The sequence below is a fragment of the Microcaecilia unicolor genome, unplaced genomic scaffold, assembly GCF_901765095.1.
Source record: "Microcaecilia unicolor unplaced genomic scaffold, aMicUni1.1, whole genome shotgun sequence".
Taxonomy (NCBI): Eukaryota; Metazoa; Chordata; class Amphibia; order Gymnophiona; family Siphonopidae; genus Microcaecilia; species Microcaecilia unicolor.
The window spans coordinates 114,308-134,059 of NW_021963046.1; the positions used below are offsets into that span (position 1 = coordinate 114,308).

Below are 19,752 nucleotides of genomic sequence, written 5' to 3' on the forward strand. Positions count from 1 at the left end.
TTGCACACTACTCAAGGCAGGTGAACTCATTGATATTTCTTCCACAAACCCCGAGACAGAAATGCCAAATGCTGGGTAAAAATGTGTCCCATGAACATAATATGTGCTGCGAAATTGAACTGCCCAACCAATACTTGAATATCATGCAAAGTCAGCTTAGAATGGGCACAAGCCTCATCAATAGCAGCCATCAATGCTTCAACCTTCACCAAAGAAAGTCGAAACTCCATTCGAATTCAATCAAGCTGAAATGAAGACTCAATATCCACCTTGGCCATAAAAGCCCCAGGACCCAAGCGGCGTAGCATGTCCACTGCCCGATCGAACGAGGCATATTGGACTGAAGAAAGCTCCGAAACAATGAAGGAATTAACATTGTTTCCTGGAGGGTAAGACAAATTATGCATCAAATGATACTTGCTCGGCTCCTTCTTTGATACAATACCCAATGGTGGCAGAACCAAGTCAGAAAAAGGAGTAGACAAAAAGGGGCCAGCAATCTTACCCATCCTCAACAACTTCCCCAACTTTTCAGACACATCAGAATGCAGCTGATTAACAGAGGGTGAATTCCAACAAACATGAGTCAAATGAGAGCCAGGAAAGGGAATAACAAAGCCCAAAGAAAACCTATCCCAAACTAACTGAGTGGATGTACAATCAGTATACACCTGCAAACATAAATGCCATGCAAACAACTTAATGGGTGAAGGTGCCTTGATCAAACACTGTGCCCACCCGTGTCCCTCCACCCTTGCCAAATTGTCCACGACCTCTCTGTCTGGAATCGAAACTTCTGAAAGCCGGGTGTGAACCTTCACAGTGGCTACAACTATGTCAGTTATGACATCCTGTTATTATGGTGAATAACATAAGGGCAACCACCCCCCCCCCTCCTCACTGTGCAGCAGATGAAGCCATCCCAATACGAAATGAGTAAGTCCCAAAATGGAACGGCTCAAAACCCAAATAACGCAGATCCACCCATAAAACAGCAGCAAACTGAAAATGAGTCAAAGGACTCCAGTTCTCATATACCAGCCAAAGTAAACCACCAGGCAGACGTATCTAGACATAAGCCACAGCACAACGTACTGTGCAAGCCACCAATCAAGCAGACGTTCACAGATGTACCCAGGTACCCCTAAGCGCCTGGTCTGCCTTAGAACGTTGAAGCTTCAAACAAAGTCCTAGGCCAGTGATGGCGAACCTATGGCACGTGTACCAGAGAGGGAATGCAGAGCCCTCTCTGTTGGCACGCGTGCCCTCGCCTCAGCCAGAGTCGTACTGCCACTCATAGGCGCCGACTCCGTGGGTGCTGTGGGTGCTCGAGAACCCCCAATATTCACCCACCGGAAGTTTGCTTCCTCCCTCCCTCCGAGTTCCAGGGTTGTTGTCCGTCCGTCCCTCCCAGTTTCAGGGTCCTCCCGCCCAGTTCAAGGTCCCCCCTCCCTCCGAGTTTCAGGGTCATCGTCCATCCCTTCCAGTTCCAGGCCCCCTCCCTTTGAATTTTAAAAATCATCTTGACTTACCTCATCGGGGTTACAGTGGCTGGCAGCAGCGGTAAGAGGCGTGCAGGCTCGACCCTTCTCTCTCTCTCGCACCTCTGGTCCCGCCCTTGCGGAAACAGGAAATGAGGGCGGGACCAGAGCTGTGAGAGAGAGAAGGGCCAAGTCTGCACGCCTCTTACCGCTGCCGGCCGCCATAACCCCGACAAGATAAGTCAAGATGATTTTTAAAATTCGAAGGGAGGGGGCCTGGAACTGGAAGGGAGGGAGGAAGGGAAGGATGACCACCCTGGAACTCGGAGGGAGGGGGAGGGAAGGGAGGGAGAGAGGGAAGGGAAGGATGACGACCCTGGAACTCGGAGGGAGGGGGAGGGAAGGGAGGGACTGGAACTGGGAGGGAGGGAGGAAGGGAGAGACGACGACCCTGGAACTCGGAGGGAGGGGGAGGGAAGGGAGGGAGAGAGGGAAGGGAAGGATGACGACCCTGGAACTCGGAGGGAGGGGGAGGGAAGGGAGGGAGAGAGGGAAGGGAGGGAAGGGAGGGAGTGAGGGACTGGAACTGGGAGGGAGGGAGGAAGGGAGAGACGACGACCCTGGAACTCGGAGGGAGGGGGAGGGAAAGGATATAGAGAGGGAAGGGAGGGAGGGAGGGGGACCTGGAACTCAAAGGGAGGGAAGGGGACCTGGAACTGGGAAGGACTGGAACTGGGAGGGAGGGAGGGAGTAAGGGAGGGACAACGACCCTGGAACTGGGAGGGAGGACCCTGAAACTGAAAGGGAGGGAGGGATGGACGACGACCCTAGAACTCGGAGGGAGGGAGGCAACTAACTTCCAGTGAATATTGGGGGTGCTCACTGAGCCACCACTCCCCTAAAGCTCCTAAGGCAGATCCTGAATGAAAGGAGCCGACCTTCGAGGAGGTTATTTCCATGATCCATAGGTCAATATCACGAAAACCCAATGCTCAGCCTGGTCCTTGGTCAAACTACACCGAAAATGCTCAACATAATTGATGAAAGACCGTCCACCATTTGTACGATATGCACGCAAAATTAAATCAGAATACTTCAACAACTGAGGATAAAGCACGGGCCAAGCCTCCCCTAGCACACACTGGCATAAATATGAAAAGCCAGCATCCAATTGAGTAATATAACAAGCATAGAATCAATAGAACATTGCATGTAACCCAAATAATGGTGGGAATGACAGCAGCTCAAATGTCGAATAACATAAGGGCAAACTTTCCCCCCTCACTGTGCGGCAAATGAAGCCATCCCAATACGAAATGAGTAAGTCCCAAAATGGGAAGGCTCAAAACCCAAATGACGAAGATCCACCCGTAAAACAGCAGCAAACTGAAAATGAGTCAAAGGTCTCCAGTTCTCATATACCAGCCAAAGTAAACCACCAGGCGGACGTATCTAGACATAAGCCACAGCACAACGTACTGTGCAAGCCACCAACCCAGCAGAAGTTCACAGATGTACCCAGGTACCCCTAAGCGCCTGGTCTGCCTTAGAACGTTGAAGCTTCAAACATAAACTCCTAGGCCAGTGATGGCGAACCTATGGAACGCGTGCTAGAGAGGGAATGCAGAGCCCTCTCTGTTGGCACGCGCGCCCTCGCCTCAGCCAGAGTCGTACTGCCGCTCATAGGCGCCGCCTCCGTGGGTGCTGTGGGTGCTCGAGAACCCCCAATATTCACCCACCGGAAGTTCGCTTCCTCCCTCCCTCCGAGTTCCAGGGTTGTTGTCCGTCCGTCCCTCCCAGTTTCAGGGTCCTCCCGCCCAGTTCAAGGTCCCCCCTCCCTCCGAGTTCCAGGGTCATCGTCCCTCTCTTCCAGTTCCAGGCCCCCTCCCTTTGAATTTTAAAAATCATCTTGACTTACCTCGTCGGGGTTACAGTGGCCGGCAGCAGCGGTAAGAGGCGTGCAGGCTCGGCCCTTCTCTCTCTCTCGCACCTCTGGTCCCACCCTTGCGGAAACAGGAAATGAGGGTGGGACCAGAGCTGAGAGAGAGAGAAGGGCCAAGTCTGCATGCCTCTTACCGCTGCTGCTGCCGGCCGCCATAACCCCGACAAGATAAGTCAAGATGATATTTAAAATTCGAAGGGAGGGGGCCTGGAACTGGAAGGGAGGGAGGAAGGGAAGGATGACCACCCTGGAACTCGGAGGGAGGGGGAGGGAATGGAGGGAGAGAGGGAAGGGAAGGATGACCACCCTGGAACTCGGAGGGAGGGGGAGGGAAGGGAGGGAGTGAGGGACTGGAACTGGGAGGGAGGGAGGAAGGGAGAGACGACGACCCTGGAACTCGGAGGGAGGAGGAGGGAAAGGATATAGAGAGGGAAGAGAGGGAGGGAGGGGGGCCTGGAACTCAAAGGGAGGGAAGGGGACCTGGAACTGGGAAGGACTGGAACTGGAAGGGAGGGAGTAAGGGAGGGACAACGACCCTGGAACTGGGAGGGAGGACCCTGAAACTGAAAGGGAGGGAGGGATGAACGATGACCCTAGAACTCGGAGGGAGGGAGGCAACTAACTTCCAGTGAATATTGGGGGTGCTCAAGCACCCACAGCACCCACGGAGTCGGCACCTATGAGCGGCAGTACGACTCTGGCTGAGGCGACGGCGCGCGTGCCAACAGAGATGGCTCTCCGTGCCCTCTCTGGCACGCGTGCCATAGGTTCACCATCACTGGCCTAGTCTGAGGCGATGGTGCGTGTGCCAACAGCAAATCAGTGGATCCATCTGCACGCTTTGAAGGAGCTATCAACTCTCCAACATGCAAAATGCCAAAGAAACAAACTGTAAATGCCAACTGAAAAAGAACCATCTCAAAATATGAATGACAAACCTAGCTTTGTATCTGGAATGGAAACATCTGAAAGCCAGGTGTGAACCTCCACAGTGGCTACAACCATGTCTGTAATGACATCCTGTTCAATCACAATGCCCTGCACTGAAATGGAAACAAAAATTGCCTCCTTCCCCACTAGCTCTGGAGGGTAATGGAAAGGAAGAACTTGATCCATGCAGTGATCTGGACATAGGACGTCCCAAGGAGAACCCAGAAATCGCTCACTGAACCGCCACTCCCCAAAAGCTCCTAAGGCAGATCCTGAATGAAAGGAGCCGACCTTCGAGGAGGTTATTTCCACGATCCATAGGTCAATATCACGAAAACCCAATGCTCAGACTGGTCCTTGGTCAAACTACACCGAAAATGCTCAACATAATTGATGAAAGACCATCCACCATTTGTACGATATGCACGCAAAATTAAATCAGAATACTTCAACAACTGAGGATAAAGCACGGGCCAAGCCTCCCCTAGCACACACTGGCATAAATATGAAAAGCCAGCATCCAATTGAGTAATTTAACAAGCATAGAATCAATAGAACATTGCATGTAACCCAAATAATGGTGGGAATGACAGCAGCTCAAATGTCGAATAACATAAGGGCAAACTTTCCCCCCTCACTGTGCGGCAAATGAAGCCATGCCAATACGAAATGAGTAAGTCCCAAAATGGGAAGGCTCAAAACCCAAATGACGAAGATCCACCCGTAAAACAGCAGCAAACTGAAAATGAGTCAAAGGTCTCCAGTTCTCATATACCAGCCAAAGTAAACCACCAGGCAGATGTATCTAGACATAAGCCACAGCACAACGTACTGTGCAAGCCACCAACCCAGCAGAAGTTCACAGATGTACCCAGGTACCCCTAAGCGCCTGGTCTGCCTTAGAACGTTGAAGCTTCAAACACAAACTCCTAGGCCAGTGATGGCGAACCTATGGCACGCGTGCTAGAGAGGGAATGCAGAGCCCTCTCTGTTGGCACGCGCGCCCTCGCCTCAGCCAGAGTCGTACTGCCGCACATAGGTGCCGCCTCCGTGGGTGCTGTGGGTGCTGGAGAACCCCCAATATTCACCCACCGGAAGTTCGCTTCCTCCCTCCCTCCGAGTTCCAGGGTTGTTGTCCGTCCGTCCCTCCCAGTTTCAGGGTCCTCCCGCCCAGTTCAATGTCCCCCCTCCCTCCGAGTTCCAGGGTCATCGTCCCTCTCTTCCAGTTCCAGGCCCCCTCCCTTTGAATTTTAAAAATCATCTTGACTTACCTCATCGGGGTTACAGTGGCCGGCAGCAGCGGTAAGAGGTGTGCAGGCTCGGCCCTTCTCTCTCTCTCGCACCTCTGGTCCCACCCTTGCGGAAACAGGAAATGAGGACGGGACCAGAGCTGAGAGAGAGAGAAGGGCCAAGTCTGCACGCCTCTTACCGCTGCTGCTGCCGGCCGCCATAACCCCGACAAGATAAGTCAAGATGATTTTTAAAATTCGAAGGGAGGGGGCCTGGAACTGGAAGGGAGGGAGGAAGGGAAGGATGACCACCCTGGAACTCGGAGGGAGGGGGAGGGAAGGGAGGGAGAGAGGGAAGGGAAGGATGACGACCCTGGAACTCGGAGGGAGAGGGAGGGAAGGGAGGGAGTGAGGGACTGGAACTGGGAGGGAGGGAGGAAGGGAGAGACGACGACCCTGGAACTCGGAGGGAGGGGGAGGGAAAGGATATAGAGAGGGAAGGGAGGGAGGGAGGGGGACCTGGAACTCAAAGGGAGGGAAGGGGACCTGGAACTGGGAAGGACTGGAACTGGGAGGGAGGGAGGGAGTAAGGGAGGGACAACGACCCTGGAACTGGGAGGGAGGACCCTGAAACTGAAAGGGAGGGACGGATGGACGACGACCCTAGAACTCGGAGGGAGGGAGGCAACTAACTTCCAGTGAATATTGGGGGTGCTCAAGCACCCACAGCACCCACGGAGTCGGCACCTATGAGCGGCAGTACGACTCTGGCTGAGGCGACGGCGCGCGTGCCAACAGAGACGGCTCTCCGTGCCCTCTCTGGCACGCGTGCCATAGGTTCACCATCACTGGCCTAGTCTGAGGCGATGGCGCGTGTGCCAACAGCAAATCAGTGATCCATCTGCACGCTTTGAAGGAGCTACCAACTATCCAACATGAAAAACGGCAAAGAAACAAACTGTAAATGCCAACTGAAAAAGAACCATCTCAAAATATGAATGACAAACCTACCTTTCTATCTGGAATGGAAACATCTGAAAGCCGGGTGTGAACCTCCACAGTGGCTACAACCATGTCAGTAATGACATCCTGTTCAATCACAATGCCCTGCACTGAAATGGAAACAAAAATAGTCTCCTTCCCCACTAGCTCTGGAGGGTAATGGAAAGGAAGAACTTGATCCATGCAGTGATCTGGACATAGGACGTCCCAAGGAGAACCCAGAAATCGCTCACTGAGCCACCACTCCCCTAAAGCTCCTAAGGCAGATCCTGAATGAAAGGAGCCGACCTTCGAGGAGGTTATTTCCATGATCCATAGGTCAATATCACGAAAACCCAATGCTCAGCCTGGTCCTTGGTCAAACTACACCGAAAATGCTCAACATAATTGATGAAAGACCATCCACCATTTGTACGATATGCACGCAAAATTAAATCAGAATACTTCAACAACTGAGGATAAAACATGGGCCAAGCCTCCCCTAGCACACACTGGCATAAATATGAAAAGCCAGCATCCAATTGAGTAATTTAACAAGCATAGAATCAATAGAACATTGCATGTAACCCAAATAATGGTGGGAATGACAGCAGCTCAAATGTCGAATAACATAAGGGCAAACTTTCCCCCCTCACTGTGCGGCAAATGAAGCCATCCCAATACGAAATGAGTAAGTCCCAAAATGGGAAGGCTCAAAACCCAAATGACGAAGATCCACCCGTAAAACAGCAGCAAACTGAAAATGAGTCAAAGGTCTCCAGTTCTCATATACCAGCCAAAGTAAACCACCAGGCGGACGTATCTAGACAAAAGCCACAGCACAATGTACTGTGCAAGCCACCAACCCAGCAGAAGTTCACAGATGTACCCAGGTACCCCTAAGCGCCTGGTCTGCCTTAGAACGTTGAAGCTTCAAACACAAACTCCTAGGCCAGTGATGGCGAACCTATGGCACGCGTGCTAGAGAGGGAATGCAGAGCCCTCTCTGTTGGCACGCGCGCCCTCGCCTCAGCCAGAGTCGTACTGCCGCTCATAGGCGCCGCCTCCGTGGGTGCTGTGGGTGCTCGAGAACACCCAATATTCACCCACCGGAAGTTTGCTTCCCCCCTCCCTCCGAGTTCCAGGGTTGTTGTCCGTCCGTCCCTCCCAGTTTCAGGGTCCTCCCGCCCAGTTCAAGGTCCCCCCTCCCTCCGAGTTCCAGGGTCATCGTCCCTCTCTTCCAGTTCCAGGCCCCCTCCCTTTGAATTTTAAAAATCATCTTGACTTACCTCGTCGGGGTTACAGTGGCCGGCAGCAGCGGTAAGAGGCGTGCAGGCTCGGCCCTTCTCTCTCTCTCGCACCTCTGGTCCCACCCTTGCGGAAACAGGAAATGAGGGCGGGACCAGAGCTGAGAGAGAGAGAAGGGCCAAGTCTGCACGCCTCTTACCGCTGCTGCTGCTGCTGCCGGCCGCCATAACCCCGACAAGATAAGTCAAGATGATTTTTAAAATTCGAAGGGAGGGGGCCTGGAACTGGAAGGGAGGGAGGAAGGGAAGGATGACCACCCTGGAACTCGGAGGGAGGGGGAGGGAAGGGAGGGAGAGAGGGAAGGGAAGGATGACGACCCTGGAACTCGGAGGGAGGGGGAGGGAAGGGAGGGAGTGAGGGACTGGAACTGGGAGGAAGGGAGAGACGACGACCCTGGAACTCGGAGGGAGGGGGAGGGAAAAGATATAGAGAGGGAAGGGAGGGAGGGAGGGGGACCTGGAACTCAAAGGGAGGGAAGGGGACCTGGAACTGGGAAGGACTGGAACTGGAAGGGAGGGAGTAAGGGAGGGACAACGAGCCTGGAACTGGGAGGGAGGACCCTGAAACTGAAAGGGAGGGAGGGATGGACGACGACCCTAGAACTGGGAGGGAGGGAGGCAACTAACTTCCAGTGAATATTGGGGGTGCTCAAGCACCCACAGCACCCACGGAGTCGGCGCCTATGAGCGGCAGTACGACTCTGGCTGAGGCGACGGCGCGCGTGCCAACAGAGACGGCTCTCCGTGCCCTCTCTGGCACGCGTGCCATAGGTTCACCATCACTGGCCTAGTCTGAGGCGATGGCACGTGTGCCAACAGCAAATCAGTGATCCATCTGCACGCTTTGAAGGAGCTACCAACTCTCCAACATGAAAAATGCCAAAGAAACAAACTGTAAATGCCAACTGAAAAAGAACCATCTCAAAATATGAATGACAAACCTACCTTTCTATCTGGAATGGAAACATCTGAAAGCCGGGTGTGAACCTCCACAGTGGCTACAACCATGTCAGTAATGACATCCTGTTCAATCACAATGCCCTGCACTGAAATGGAAACAAAAATTGCCTCCTTCCCCACTAGCTCTGGAGGGTAATGGAAAGGAAGAACTTGATCCATGCAGTGATCTGGACATAGGACGTCCCAAGGAGAACCCAGAAATCGCTCACTGAGCCACCACTCCCAAAAAGCTCCTAAGGCAGATCCTGAATGAAAGGAGCCGACCTTTGAGGAGGTTATTTCCATGATCCATAGGTCAATATCACAAAAACCCAATGCTCAGCCTGGTCCTTGGTCAAACTACACCGAAAATGCTCAACATAATTGATGAAAGACCATCCACCATTTGTACGATATGCAGGCAAAATTAAATCAGAATACTTCAACAACTGAGGATAAAACACGGGCCAAGCCTCCCCTAGCACACACTGGCATAAATATGAAAAGCCAGCATCCAATTGAGTAATTTAACAAGCATAGAATCAATAGAACATTGCATGTAACCCAAATAATGGTGGGAATGACAGCAGCTCAAATGTCGAATAACATAAGGGCAAACTTTCCCCCCTCACTGTGCGGCAAATGAAGCCATCCCAATACGAAATGAGTAAGTCCCAAAATGGGAAGGCTCAAAACCCAAATGACGAAGATCCACCCGTAAAACAGCAGCAAACTGAAAATGAGTCAAAGGTCTCCAGTTCTCATATACCAGCCAAAGTAAACCACCAGGCGGACGTATCTAGACATAAGCCACAGCACAACGTACTGTGCAAGCCACCAACCCAGCAGAAGTTCACAGATGTACCCAGGTACCCCTAAGCGCCTGGTCTGCCTTAGAACGTTGAAGCTTCAAACACAAACTCCTAGGCCAGTGATGGCGAACCTATGGAACGCGTGCTAGAGAGGGAATGCAGAGCCCTCTCTGTTGGCACGCGCGCCCTCGCCTCAGCCAGAGTCGTACTGCCGCTCATAGGCGCCGCCTCCGTGGGTGCTGTGGGTGCTCGAGAACCCCCAATATTCACCCACCGGAAGTTCGCTTCCTCCCTCCCTCCGAGTTCCAGGGTTGTTGTCCGTCCGTCCCACCCAGTTTCAGGGTCCTCCCGCCCAGTTCAAGGTCCCCCCTCCCTCCGAGTTCCAGGGTCATCGTCCCTCTCTTCCAGTTCCAGGCCCCCTCCCTTTGAATTTTAAAAATCATCTTGACTTACCTCGTCGGGGTTACAGTGGCCGGCAGCAGCGGTAAGAGGCGTGCAGGCTCGGCCCTTCTCTCTCTCTCGCACCTCTGGTCCCACCCTTGCGGAAACAGGAAATGAGGGCGGGACCAGAGCTGAGAGAGAGAGAAGGGCCAAGTCTGCATGCCTCTTACCGCTGCTGCTGCTGCTGCTGCCGGCCGCCATAACCCCGACAAGATAAGTCAAGATGATTTTTAAAATTCGAAGGGAGGGGGCCTGGAACTGGAAGGGAGGGAGGAAGGGAAGGATGACGACCCTGGAACTCGGAGGGAGGGGGAGGGAAGGGAGGGAGAGAGGGAAGGGAAGGATGACGACCCTGGAACTCGGAGGGAGGGGGAGGGAAGGGAGGGAGTGAGGGACTGGAACTGGGAGGAAGGGAGAGACGACGACCCTGGAACTCGGAGGGAGGGGGAGGGAAAGGATATAGAGAGGGAAGGGAGGGAGGGAGGGGGACCTGGAACTCAAAGGGAGGGAAGGGGACCTGGAACTGGGAAGGACTGGAACTGGGAGGGAGGGAGTAAGGGAGGGACAACGACCTTGGAACTGGGAGGGAGGACCCTGAAACTGAAAGGGAGGGAGGGATGGACGACGACCCTAGAACTCGGAGGGAGGGAGGCAACTAACTTCCAGTGAATATTGGGGTGCTCAAGCACCCACAGCACCCACGGAGTCGGCGCCTATGAGCGGCAGTACGACTCTGGCTGAGGCGACGGCGCGCGTGCCAACAGAGACGGCTCTCCGTGCCCTCTCTGGCACGCGTGCCATAGGTTCACCATCACTGGCCTAGTCTGAGGCGGTGGTGCGTGTGCCAACAGCAAATCAGTGATCCATCTGCACGCTTTGAAGGAGCTACCAACTCTCCAACATGAAAAACGCCAAAGAAACAAACTGTAAATGCCAACTGAAAAAGAACCATCTCAAAATATGAATGACAAACCTACCTCTGTATCTGGAATGGAAACATCTGAAAGCCGGGTGTGAACCTCCACAGTGGCTACAACCATGTCTGTAATGACATCCTGTTCAATCACAATGCCCTGCACTGAAATGGAAACAAAAATTGCCTCCTTCCCCACTAGCTCTGGAGGGTAATGGAAAGGAAGAACTTGATCCATGCAGTGATCTGGACATAGGACGTCCCAAGGAGAACCCAGAAATCGCTCACTGAGCCACCACTCCCCAAAAGCTCCTAAGGCAGATCCTGAATGAAAGGAGCCGACCTTTGAGGAGGTTATTTCCATGATCCATAGGTCAATATCACGAAAACCCAATGCTCAGCCTGGTCCTTGGTCAAACTACACCGAAAATGCTCAACATAATTGATCAAAGACCATCCACCATTTGTACGATATGCACGCAAAATTAAATCAGAATACTTCAACAACTGAGGATAAAGCACGGGCCAAGCCTCCCCTAACACACACTGGCATAAATATGAAAAACCTCGCTTTCCTTTCCTTACCCTCATACTTAGAACTATCCCACTTTTTTATCAGACCCTTCCTGCTCCCTAGACAAGGAAAATATATCAACATATTTCTCCCTTAAAATCTTCCGACACAATTTTTGAGACAGCTGACAATCCAAGGGTGCTATTGTACATAGTGTATGACCCTGGTGTGATACTGGAGCCACTAGGAACAATGCGATGCTACACGAGGCAAATCCTGAGAAGATGATGAAGAAGAGGACTCCAAAGACAATTCCCTCGAGTCTGAGGACTCCCTCACATGCATAGGTTCTTCACCCTACCCCCTCCTCTGCCACTTCTCACAATCCAAATGACTCTTCACATGCCTCGACTGGTGCATAAATTTTTTATCCTTAAATGCTTACCCAGAGACCACCAGGTTTGGCTCCCCACATGGCGACTCACATTATCCCTTGAAACAGCTCCACCACCCTCCGCCATTATCCCAGAACCCAAAACAGAGGTACACCAATTCACCAGCAACAGTAAGAGACATTGATGAAGCGGAGGTGACAGGAACATCATCTGCAAGACTCTCAGCTGAGACAGCAGCAGCAGGAACAGGATGATATGACGTCCCCTTTGCCACTCCTCTCTGCCTCGCGGTTATCACCCGAGAAGTCCCAGTACCACACTTCTTATTACTTGGCACTACCCCTTGACCCAAACCCCCTTTCTTAGAAACACCTTTACCAGCAGCCCGAACAACACCTGCCCTTCCTTTGCCTCCAGTACCCCTATTAGCCAGCTTATCATCACAAAAAGAATAAAACCCCAAACTTACCTCTACCCATAGCAACACCATCAGTCAATAAAATCAAACACACTATTATTTCCCCCTTTTCGTTATTTTTACAGCTCAAACTCAGAGGACATTAGGACCCAACCTGCACCAGCTCACACACCGACTTGTCCCAGCACTCACCAAGAGAAGAAACCAGAAGCAATCCAACCACTTCAATAGAGCAGGCTACTATACACAAATTCTACAGTCAAAAAATACATGGCAAGCGCTATCAATGTGATAGCATGCTGACAGACTGTTAACAAAAAACACCACTGCCACTCCACACAAGCTCGGAACTGCTGACAATAGGCTCCACTGCACTTCTAGCACCACAATCTGCCAACCACCATCCGACACACAAAGGAATCTTCATCCACCGCAAAAGGCACTTCTCTGTCTACCTAAACTCAACCCGCTCCATTCCTCTACCTCTCACCCAAAACAAATTTTGCCTGCTGAAAATTCCCACAGCAAACTCACCCCTATCTCCCTATTGCCCTATCAAACCCCCTTATCCCCTAGCAACCTATCAAAACAATCGGAAACCTTCCAATACAGCCTAACTTACCTAACCCTTACCGCTCACCCTACCTTCTTTGTCCTTTCCTACCTGAAGCCGCTCCCCTCCCCTGAACTAACCTCAGCATGGCATAGGCTCAGCTGATATTATTAGTTTGTGAGCTACCTTAAACTCCTTTGGCTGGAATACAACAGGGCATACCAAATTCACCACCATCAACGAAGACAGCGACTCGCTTTTCTTCAGCTCCCACACACCACTGTAACCCTGAGTCCCTTAACAACATACTCCAATACATCTTGCAAATTGCTCAAGAAAAGATTTAATCCAATGTCTGAGAGGTGGACCCCATCAGACAAATATAGGCCAGGATAATCAACAGTTATCAAATCATGGTGCACCACAGAACCTCCCATTAGCAATACCAACCTACCCTTCTCAGAATTCACCCTTTTTCTCAAATGCTCTATAGCTTTCATCATATGCACACCTATCCGAACTCCCCTCGGAATACTATTAGACCAAACAAGGATTATATTAAGAAACATATCATAAATCTCTAATATATCCATCTTCATCTGTCTAATAAGGTCCACTCCCTTGACATTATATAAATCATTACCTCCCCCCCCCCCAACCAAGTGCAACAACAAAGCATTAGGCTCAGTCAAACATCTTCTAGCTTGCCACAGGGAAGGCAGCAACTGGTCCCAGAACATTCCTTGTAGTCCAAGCCAATAAATCCAGAATCCCATGAAAGCCAATCCCACATACATTCCGTTGGATGACTTCTTCAAAGACTTCTCATCCCAGAAAACTCAGCAATGGCCACAAATGCAAAGAACAGTCTCCTCACTCCGAAGCACTGTAATGGAGACTACAAAACATTAATGATATTAACAGCAAAGAATGCTAGCACAGATAACACTTATAGCTGGATGACCGCCATCGGCCAATCTTTTGAGTATCAGCTGTAGACATCCCTTGCACGGCTGCAGATGAAGCTGCTCCAATCCTAAAATAATGCATTCTAAATCTTGACAGATTCAAACCAACCAATTTCAAAGATAATTTCAAAACAGCATTTAACCAATCAAAGGACTCAAATAATCATATATGGACCAATAAACTCTCCCAGTTTTCCTTTCCTTCATAAAAACTTCACCTGCGTACACTGGACAAGTGACCAATCCTTTTACTCTCCTTAACATAACACAAAAACACCTTTTCCCAACTGACCTGTCTTACATGTCCTAATTGACAAAACAACTTTGTCAGAAGGAATTGTATTTGTTTTGTTCATGTTCACTCGAAAATTTCAATACCGTAAGGGAAGCAAACCACAGTTTAACATCATCCACTCAAAGACCCCTCATGGACATGTCTGTCTTTGAATTTGCAACTTATTCACTAGCTGTAAATGCACCACAATATTCCCATGAAAATGGAGCTTGAAACAATTACCAACTCATACTCCAAAAAACAAATTTTCTGGAGCACAACATGACATAGGCAAACATGCCTTAGCACCATTAACTTTCAAAACAGAGACACACCAGACATGAACGTGTAGGATCTTTAAACCCAGTACAATTACAGTAAAAGGCTACCCTGACTTTGACCAAAACACACCCACCACCTTCACAATGAATTGGGTTATCACATTTTTTCCACCAGGGGCACCAGGAATAAACTTCCAATATCCTACTGCCACCCCAAATTTTTTCAAAGCAGCAGAGTAAGACTTCAAAATATTGGCAGATAAAGATTCAGATAATACCTTCTCCACTAATGCAGGAAAGGTACCCAAAATTCCTCTGGCATTCTTGTTGTACTTCTTTCCGCATCCGGAGCAAGCCGCCAAAAACGAGACCACTGAAACTGAGACAATGAATTAGCCAATACATTATTATATCCAGGAATATGACAAGCTTTCAGCAAAACATTCAAATGCAAACATCTCAAAATAATCATATGCAACACAAAGTCAGCTCACAGTGTACAAACTGTCTATTAATAGCGAAAACAACAGCCATATTATCAGATCTAATCACCAATTTTCAGTTTCATAATCTATCACTCCACAACATTAAAGCCACCCAAAGAGGAAATAATTCCAAAAAGGCTAAATTGCTAGTCCAACCTCATTGAAACCACAAGAAAATCATCCAAATAATAAATGATATTAACATCACCTGAAACCTTCTCTACCACCCAATGAATAAAAGTAGAGAATGCTTCAAAACGAGAACAGGAAATAGAACATTTCATTTGCATATTATCAAAGCAAAACAAAGACTGGAACTTAAAACCAAGCAGGTGAAATGACTCGATATCTGCCTTCACCATTAATGCCCCCTTACCACAGTGCTGCAACAGTGACACTGCTTGATCCAGTGAGGCGTACCAAACCGAACAATTATCAGGATCAATAAAAGCATTAACCCCAACTTGAATAGGACATGAAAGATTATATATTAACCAATTTGCTATTTTCTTTTTTAAGCACCACACCCAAGGGTGAAATCATCAAATTGCTAAAAAGAGAAGAAAAAGGATCTGTCATCCTTCCCAAATCTAATTCCTTACATGACTTTTCAACCACCATTTCACTGTGTAACGTAACACATGAAGCATTGTGCGCCTCATGACTAACACAGACCCACAAAAGGGGACCTTGAAACCTTTCTTAAATCCTTCTTGCAACAAATCCACATCATTCTTTTTCTGGTAAAAATTCAACTATTCTTTCAAAATAATCACATCAATTGGTGATGGGACCTTGCATGAACACTTGCAAGGGGCATTGGTTTTGGACCAGGGCCCTTGGAAGCTGCGCCTCCTTTGAACTGACAATGGAAGGCTGCATGACTTCCCCCACAGACGGAATATCTGTGCCTAAATTTACAAAATTGACAGGAACATTGCCCTGAGTTAAAATGGAAACAGACATTGTCAATTCCAACCCCTCTACCCCAAACTCCTGCTCCTTACATACTGGGACCTGTACCCGATGACCCTCCTTGAAAAATTCCCGAACCACTGCTGCCCAATTGGCTAACCCCCCTGTTCCCAAGAATCCCAACATTCCAACTTGTTGACCGTATCCACGAAAGGACCAAGGCAGTAATGGAGTCATCTCTGTAAGCCAAATGTCCATACCTTGAAATCACCACGCATCCGACTTATCTTTTGCCAAACGGTTCCTAAAAATTAACGTCATAGTTTAACTATGACCAATCACCATATGTGTTCTGTACATGCAAAATCATGTTAGAATTCCTCAAAAAGGAGGGCTACAGATCAGATTTAGCCTCTCCTAAAACAGCCGCATAAATGTTAAAACCCAATAACCAACTATGAATAGACTTAGAGACTTTAACACTTTTCTTTTTAATTACCTTCCTCATTTTATCTAGAATCATAATCTTACTCAAAACTTTCCTTTCTACTTTCAGCGAGACATGAGTTCCTAGCAGAGCTAAAGCACTAAAAGTATACTCACTCTTATTCCAAGCCTTATCCAAATTGCCTATTCGAGCTCTAGAATTCCCAACTGACTTGCTAGTTCCTAAAACCTCACCCTCATCAGAATCACTCCCAAAAGATGATGAAGAAGATTCAAACAAGTCCAAAGATTCAGAAGACTCCCAAGCATGAGCTGCACTCTTCCCAATCTCCCTCCGCTTACGTTTTTCACTATCCAACCTCTCTTCACCATGTTGCAAATTCCACCCTCTCTCTGCAGTTCAATCACATCTGATTACCACCAAACCCCCTGAGCATTTTATTGGCTCCCACATAGCCAATCACAGGACGCCAACCAGCTGTTTCACAATAAACAGGTAATGGGGGTGGGGAGGGGGCTGATCTTGCCCACATTATCGTGCCTCAGTTAAATCTGTGGCTTATTTTTGTCTATGTACATTTGTTTTTTGCCAGTCATCTATTTCTTTGATAACCTTTTGCTTAAACGTCTGCAGAATAAAATCGATTGGCCTAGGTGGAATCCAATGAGATTTAGGTTTTATGAAGGTTCTATCAAAACCTTGTGCCTTTCCTAAAGTTAATTTGAGCGCTAGATCCCAGAATATATTGCTCATGTTAATAAGCCAGTGCTGAGAAAGGACTTTGATAAGGTTGAGTGGGCCCTCCTGCATCACTTATTGGCCCTTAAGGAGTTAGTATTAATTTTAGAAAGTGGATTTCTACTCTGTAGTCCTTGCCAAAAGCCAGAGAAAGGATGAATGGAGGTTACTCTGATGTGTTTCCATTCTCGAGGGGAATGCATCAAGGATGCCCTTTATTCCCATTACTGTTTGCCCTGGTAATGGAACTGTTGGCGGATAGGATTCGGTCATATGCAGGCGTCAGGAGTTTTCAGGTAGGCCAAGAAGAATTTAAGTTATCCCTGTTTGTGGATGATATTTTGCGGACAGCAAGTGTCCCAAGTCCCTGTTTAGTACTTTTGGAAGTGCGCAGGGAATATGGTAAAATATCAGGATTTAAAATGAATGCATCAAAATATGAACTTCTGAATATAAATCTTCACCCTACAGTGGTGCAGGAGCTCATAACTAAGCTTCCTTTTGGATGGACGAATGATTAAGCATAATTTTTGGGAGTGAAATATCTGCAAACTCTCATCAGCTTTTTGCATTGAATTTTGTAAAAGTATTTGCAGACATTTCAGTGGATCCGCATTGATGGCACTGCCTACATCAGGTTGGGAAGAATGATGGTCCTTTTTAGATTTTTATGTCTTTGTCAGACGTTGCTGATTGCTGTCCCCAATGCCACTTTTGTCTCCTATAGAGGAACGTTTTCTCCTTTATTTGGAAGAAACGCCCACCAAGGGTATCTAAGATGGTGATGATGCAGAGACAGGACTTCAATGGGTTGGGAGTCCCAGATTTTAATAAATATTATTGGACTGCTCACATCAGACCTTTAGTTCAGTGGTACGAAGATAAACCCAATGTATGGGTTTGCATTAAGAGACGGGATATGTCAGGTCCAGTCAGTGATCTAACTTACAATGGACACCACTTATTTATACAATTCAACTGCAGCCTGGTAATCTTGATTAATGCATACAATGTTCTTATGTGCTAGAATATGACCACAGTAGCTGGGCCTGAAACAGTCCTCTATGGTGGCCCCAATTCGAGCCTTTCTGGTGTTTGCCCCACACTGGGACACTGCATGTATAGCTCAGTGGGAGTTTTATGGATTGTTTAGAGTTGGCCAATTTTGCTCAGACAAAGTGCTCCACTAGTTCTCACATCTGAGAGAAATGGTTGGGGTGCCGTCCTCTGACATTTATTTCTACTTAAAATTACGTCACCTACTTCAAGATAAATTGGTTGGGAAATGGGCTGGAGGAAATTAGACTTCTACAGAATAACTTTTCTATCGTGGTGCATCCCAAGAGAAATTGATTTCTAATGTTTATACTTTGCTGTTAGGAGGGGAATCTCTCAAATCCAGGTACCAGCAACAATGGCAAATTATTTGGCATATCTCTGCTAATTTTTTATATTATATTGATGGTATCTCCCTCCCAAATGTTCTGGCCTCTGTTGGAGGGATTATGGCACTCCAGGCACTTACTTTCACATCTGGTGGGGAGAGCCACAGCTTTAAAATCTTTTTGAAGACCTTTTGAAGTTATATTGCTTCTAGACCCTAAAACTTTTCTGCTGCAGTGGCAGCCACCTGGGCTGGATATGTCATAGCCTCACCCCTCACGTCTTCCATTCCCACGTTGGTTCCCTGCAGAAGGAGGGGGGGGGTCACATCTGTCACACAGCCACCAGCAACTGACCCCGTCCAGAAACCCGCTTGACGGTGGGCCAAAGGTGCATGTTCAATCGCTTGCATTTCATGAAGAACAGAGGAAAGTGCCACTGAATGATGCCACTACGTGGGTTCTATTTCAGACACCCAGTACCACAACTTGTTGCCTACCACACCTCGTTGCCTTTACTTCACTTCTCTCCTCTTCCCTGCCAAGTATCATCACATCCAAGTTCCATTTCCTACCAAGCTACAGCCAAGCCAGGTCCTGCCAAGCTCCAGTTCCTGCCAGGCTCCAGCCAAGCCACTTCCTGTCAAGCTTCAGGTCCTGCCAAGCTCCAGTTCCTGCCAATCTCCAGCCATGCTGGGTCTTGTCAAGCTCCAGCCAAGCCAGATCCTGCCAAGCTCCAGCTTGTCCCAAGCTCCAGCTAAACCAGGTCCTGCCAAGCTCCAATTCCTGCCAAGCTTAAGTTAAGCCAGTTACTGCCAAGCTCCAATTCCTGCCAAGCTTCAGTCAAGCCAGTTCCTGCTAAGCTCTAGCCAAACTCCAGATTCTGCCAAGCTCCAGCCAAGCCAGGTCCTGCCAAGCTTCAGCCAAGCCAGATCCTGCAAATCTCCAGCCAAGCCAGGTCCTGCCAAGCTCCAGTTCCTGCCAATCTCCAGCCCTGTCAGGTCTTGTCAAGCTCCAGCCAAGCCAGGTTCTGCCAAGCTCCAGCTCCTCCCAAGCTCCAGCTCCAGCCAAGCCAGGTCCTGCCAAGCTCCAGTTCCTGCCAAGCTTAAGTCAAGCCAGTTACTGCCAAGCTCCAGCCAAACTTCAGACCCTGTCAAGTTCAAGCCAAGCCAGTTCCTGCCAAAATCCAGATTCTGCCAAGCTCCAGCCAATCCAGGTTCAGGGCTTGGCAAGATCTAGCAAAGCCAGGTCCTGCCAAGCTTCAGGTCTTGCCAAGATCCAGCCAAGCCAAGTCCTGCAAATCTCCAGCCAGGCAAGCTCCTGCCAAGCTCCAGCTAAGCAAAGTTCTGCCAAGCTCCAATTCCTGCCAAGCTTCAGTCAAGCCAGTTCCTGCTAAGCTCTAGCCA

The 19,752-nt window shown here is 49.1% G+C and overlaps 1 protein-coding gene across 1 annotated transcript in view; it reads right to left on the reverse strand.

Moving 5' to 3' along the window:
• Positions 1 to 236: 236 nt before the first annotated feature.
• LOC115458834 (E3 ubiquitin-protein ligase TRIM39-like) overlaps positions 237 to 19,752 on the reverse strand; it is a 71,861-nt gene continuing 52,345 nt past the window's right edge. The window contains exon 9 of the mRNA XM_030188657.1: positions 237 to 382. Within this exon, the coding sequence (XP_030044517.1) occupies positions 237 to 382 (146 nt within the window). The remainder of the gene's footprint in view (positions 383 to 19,752) is intronic.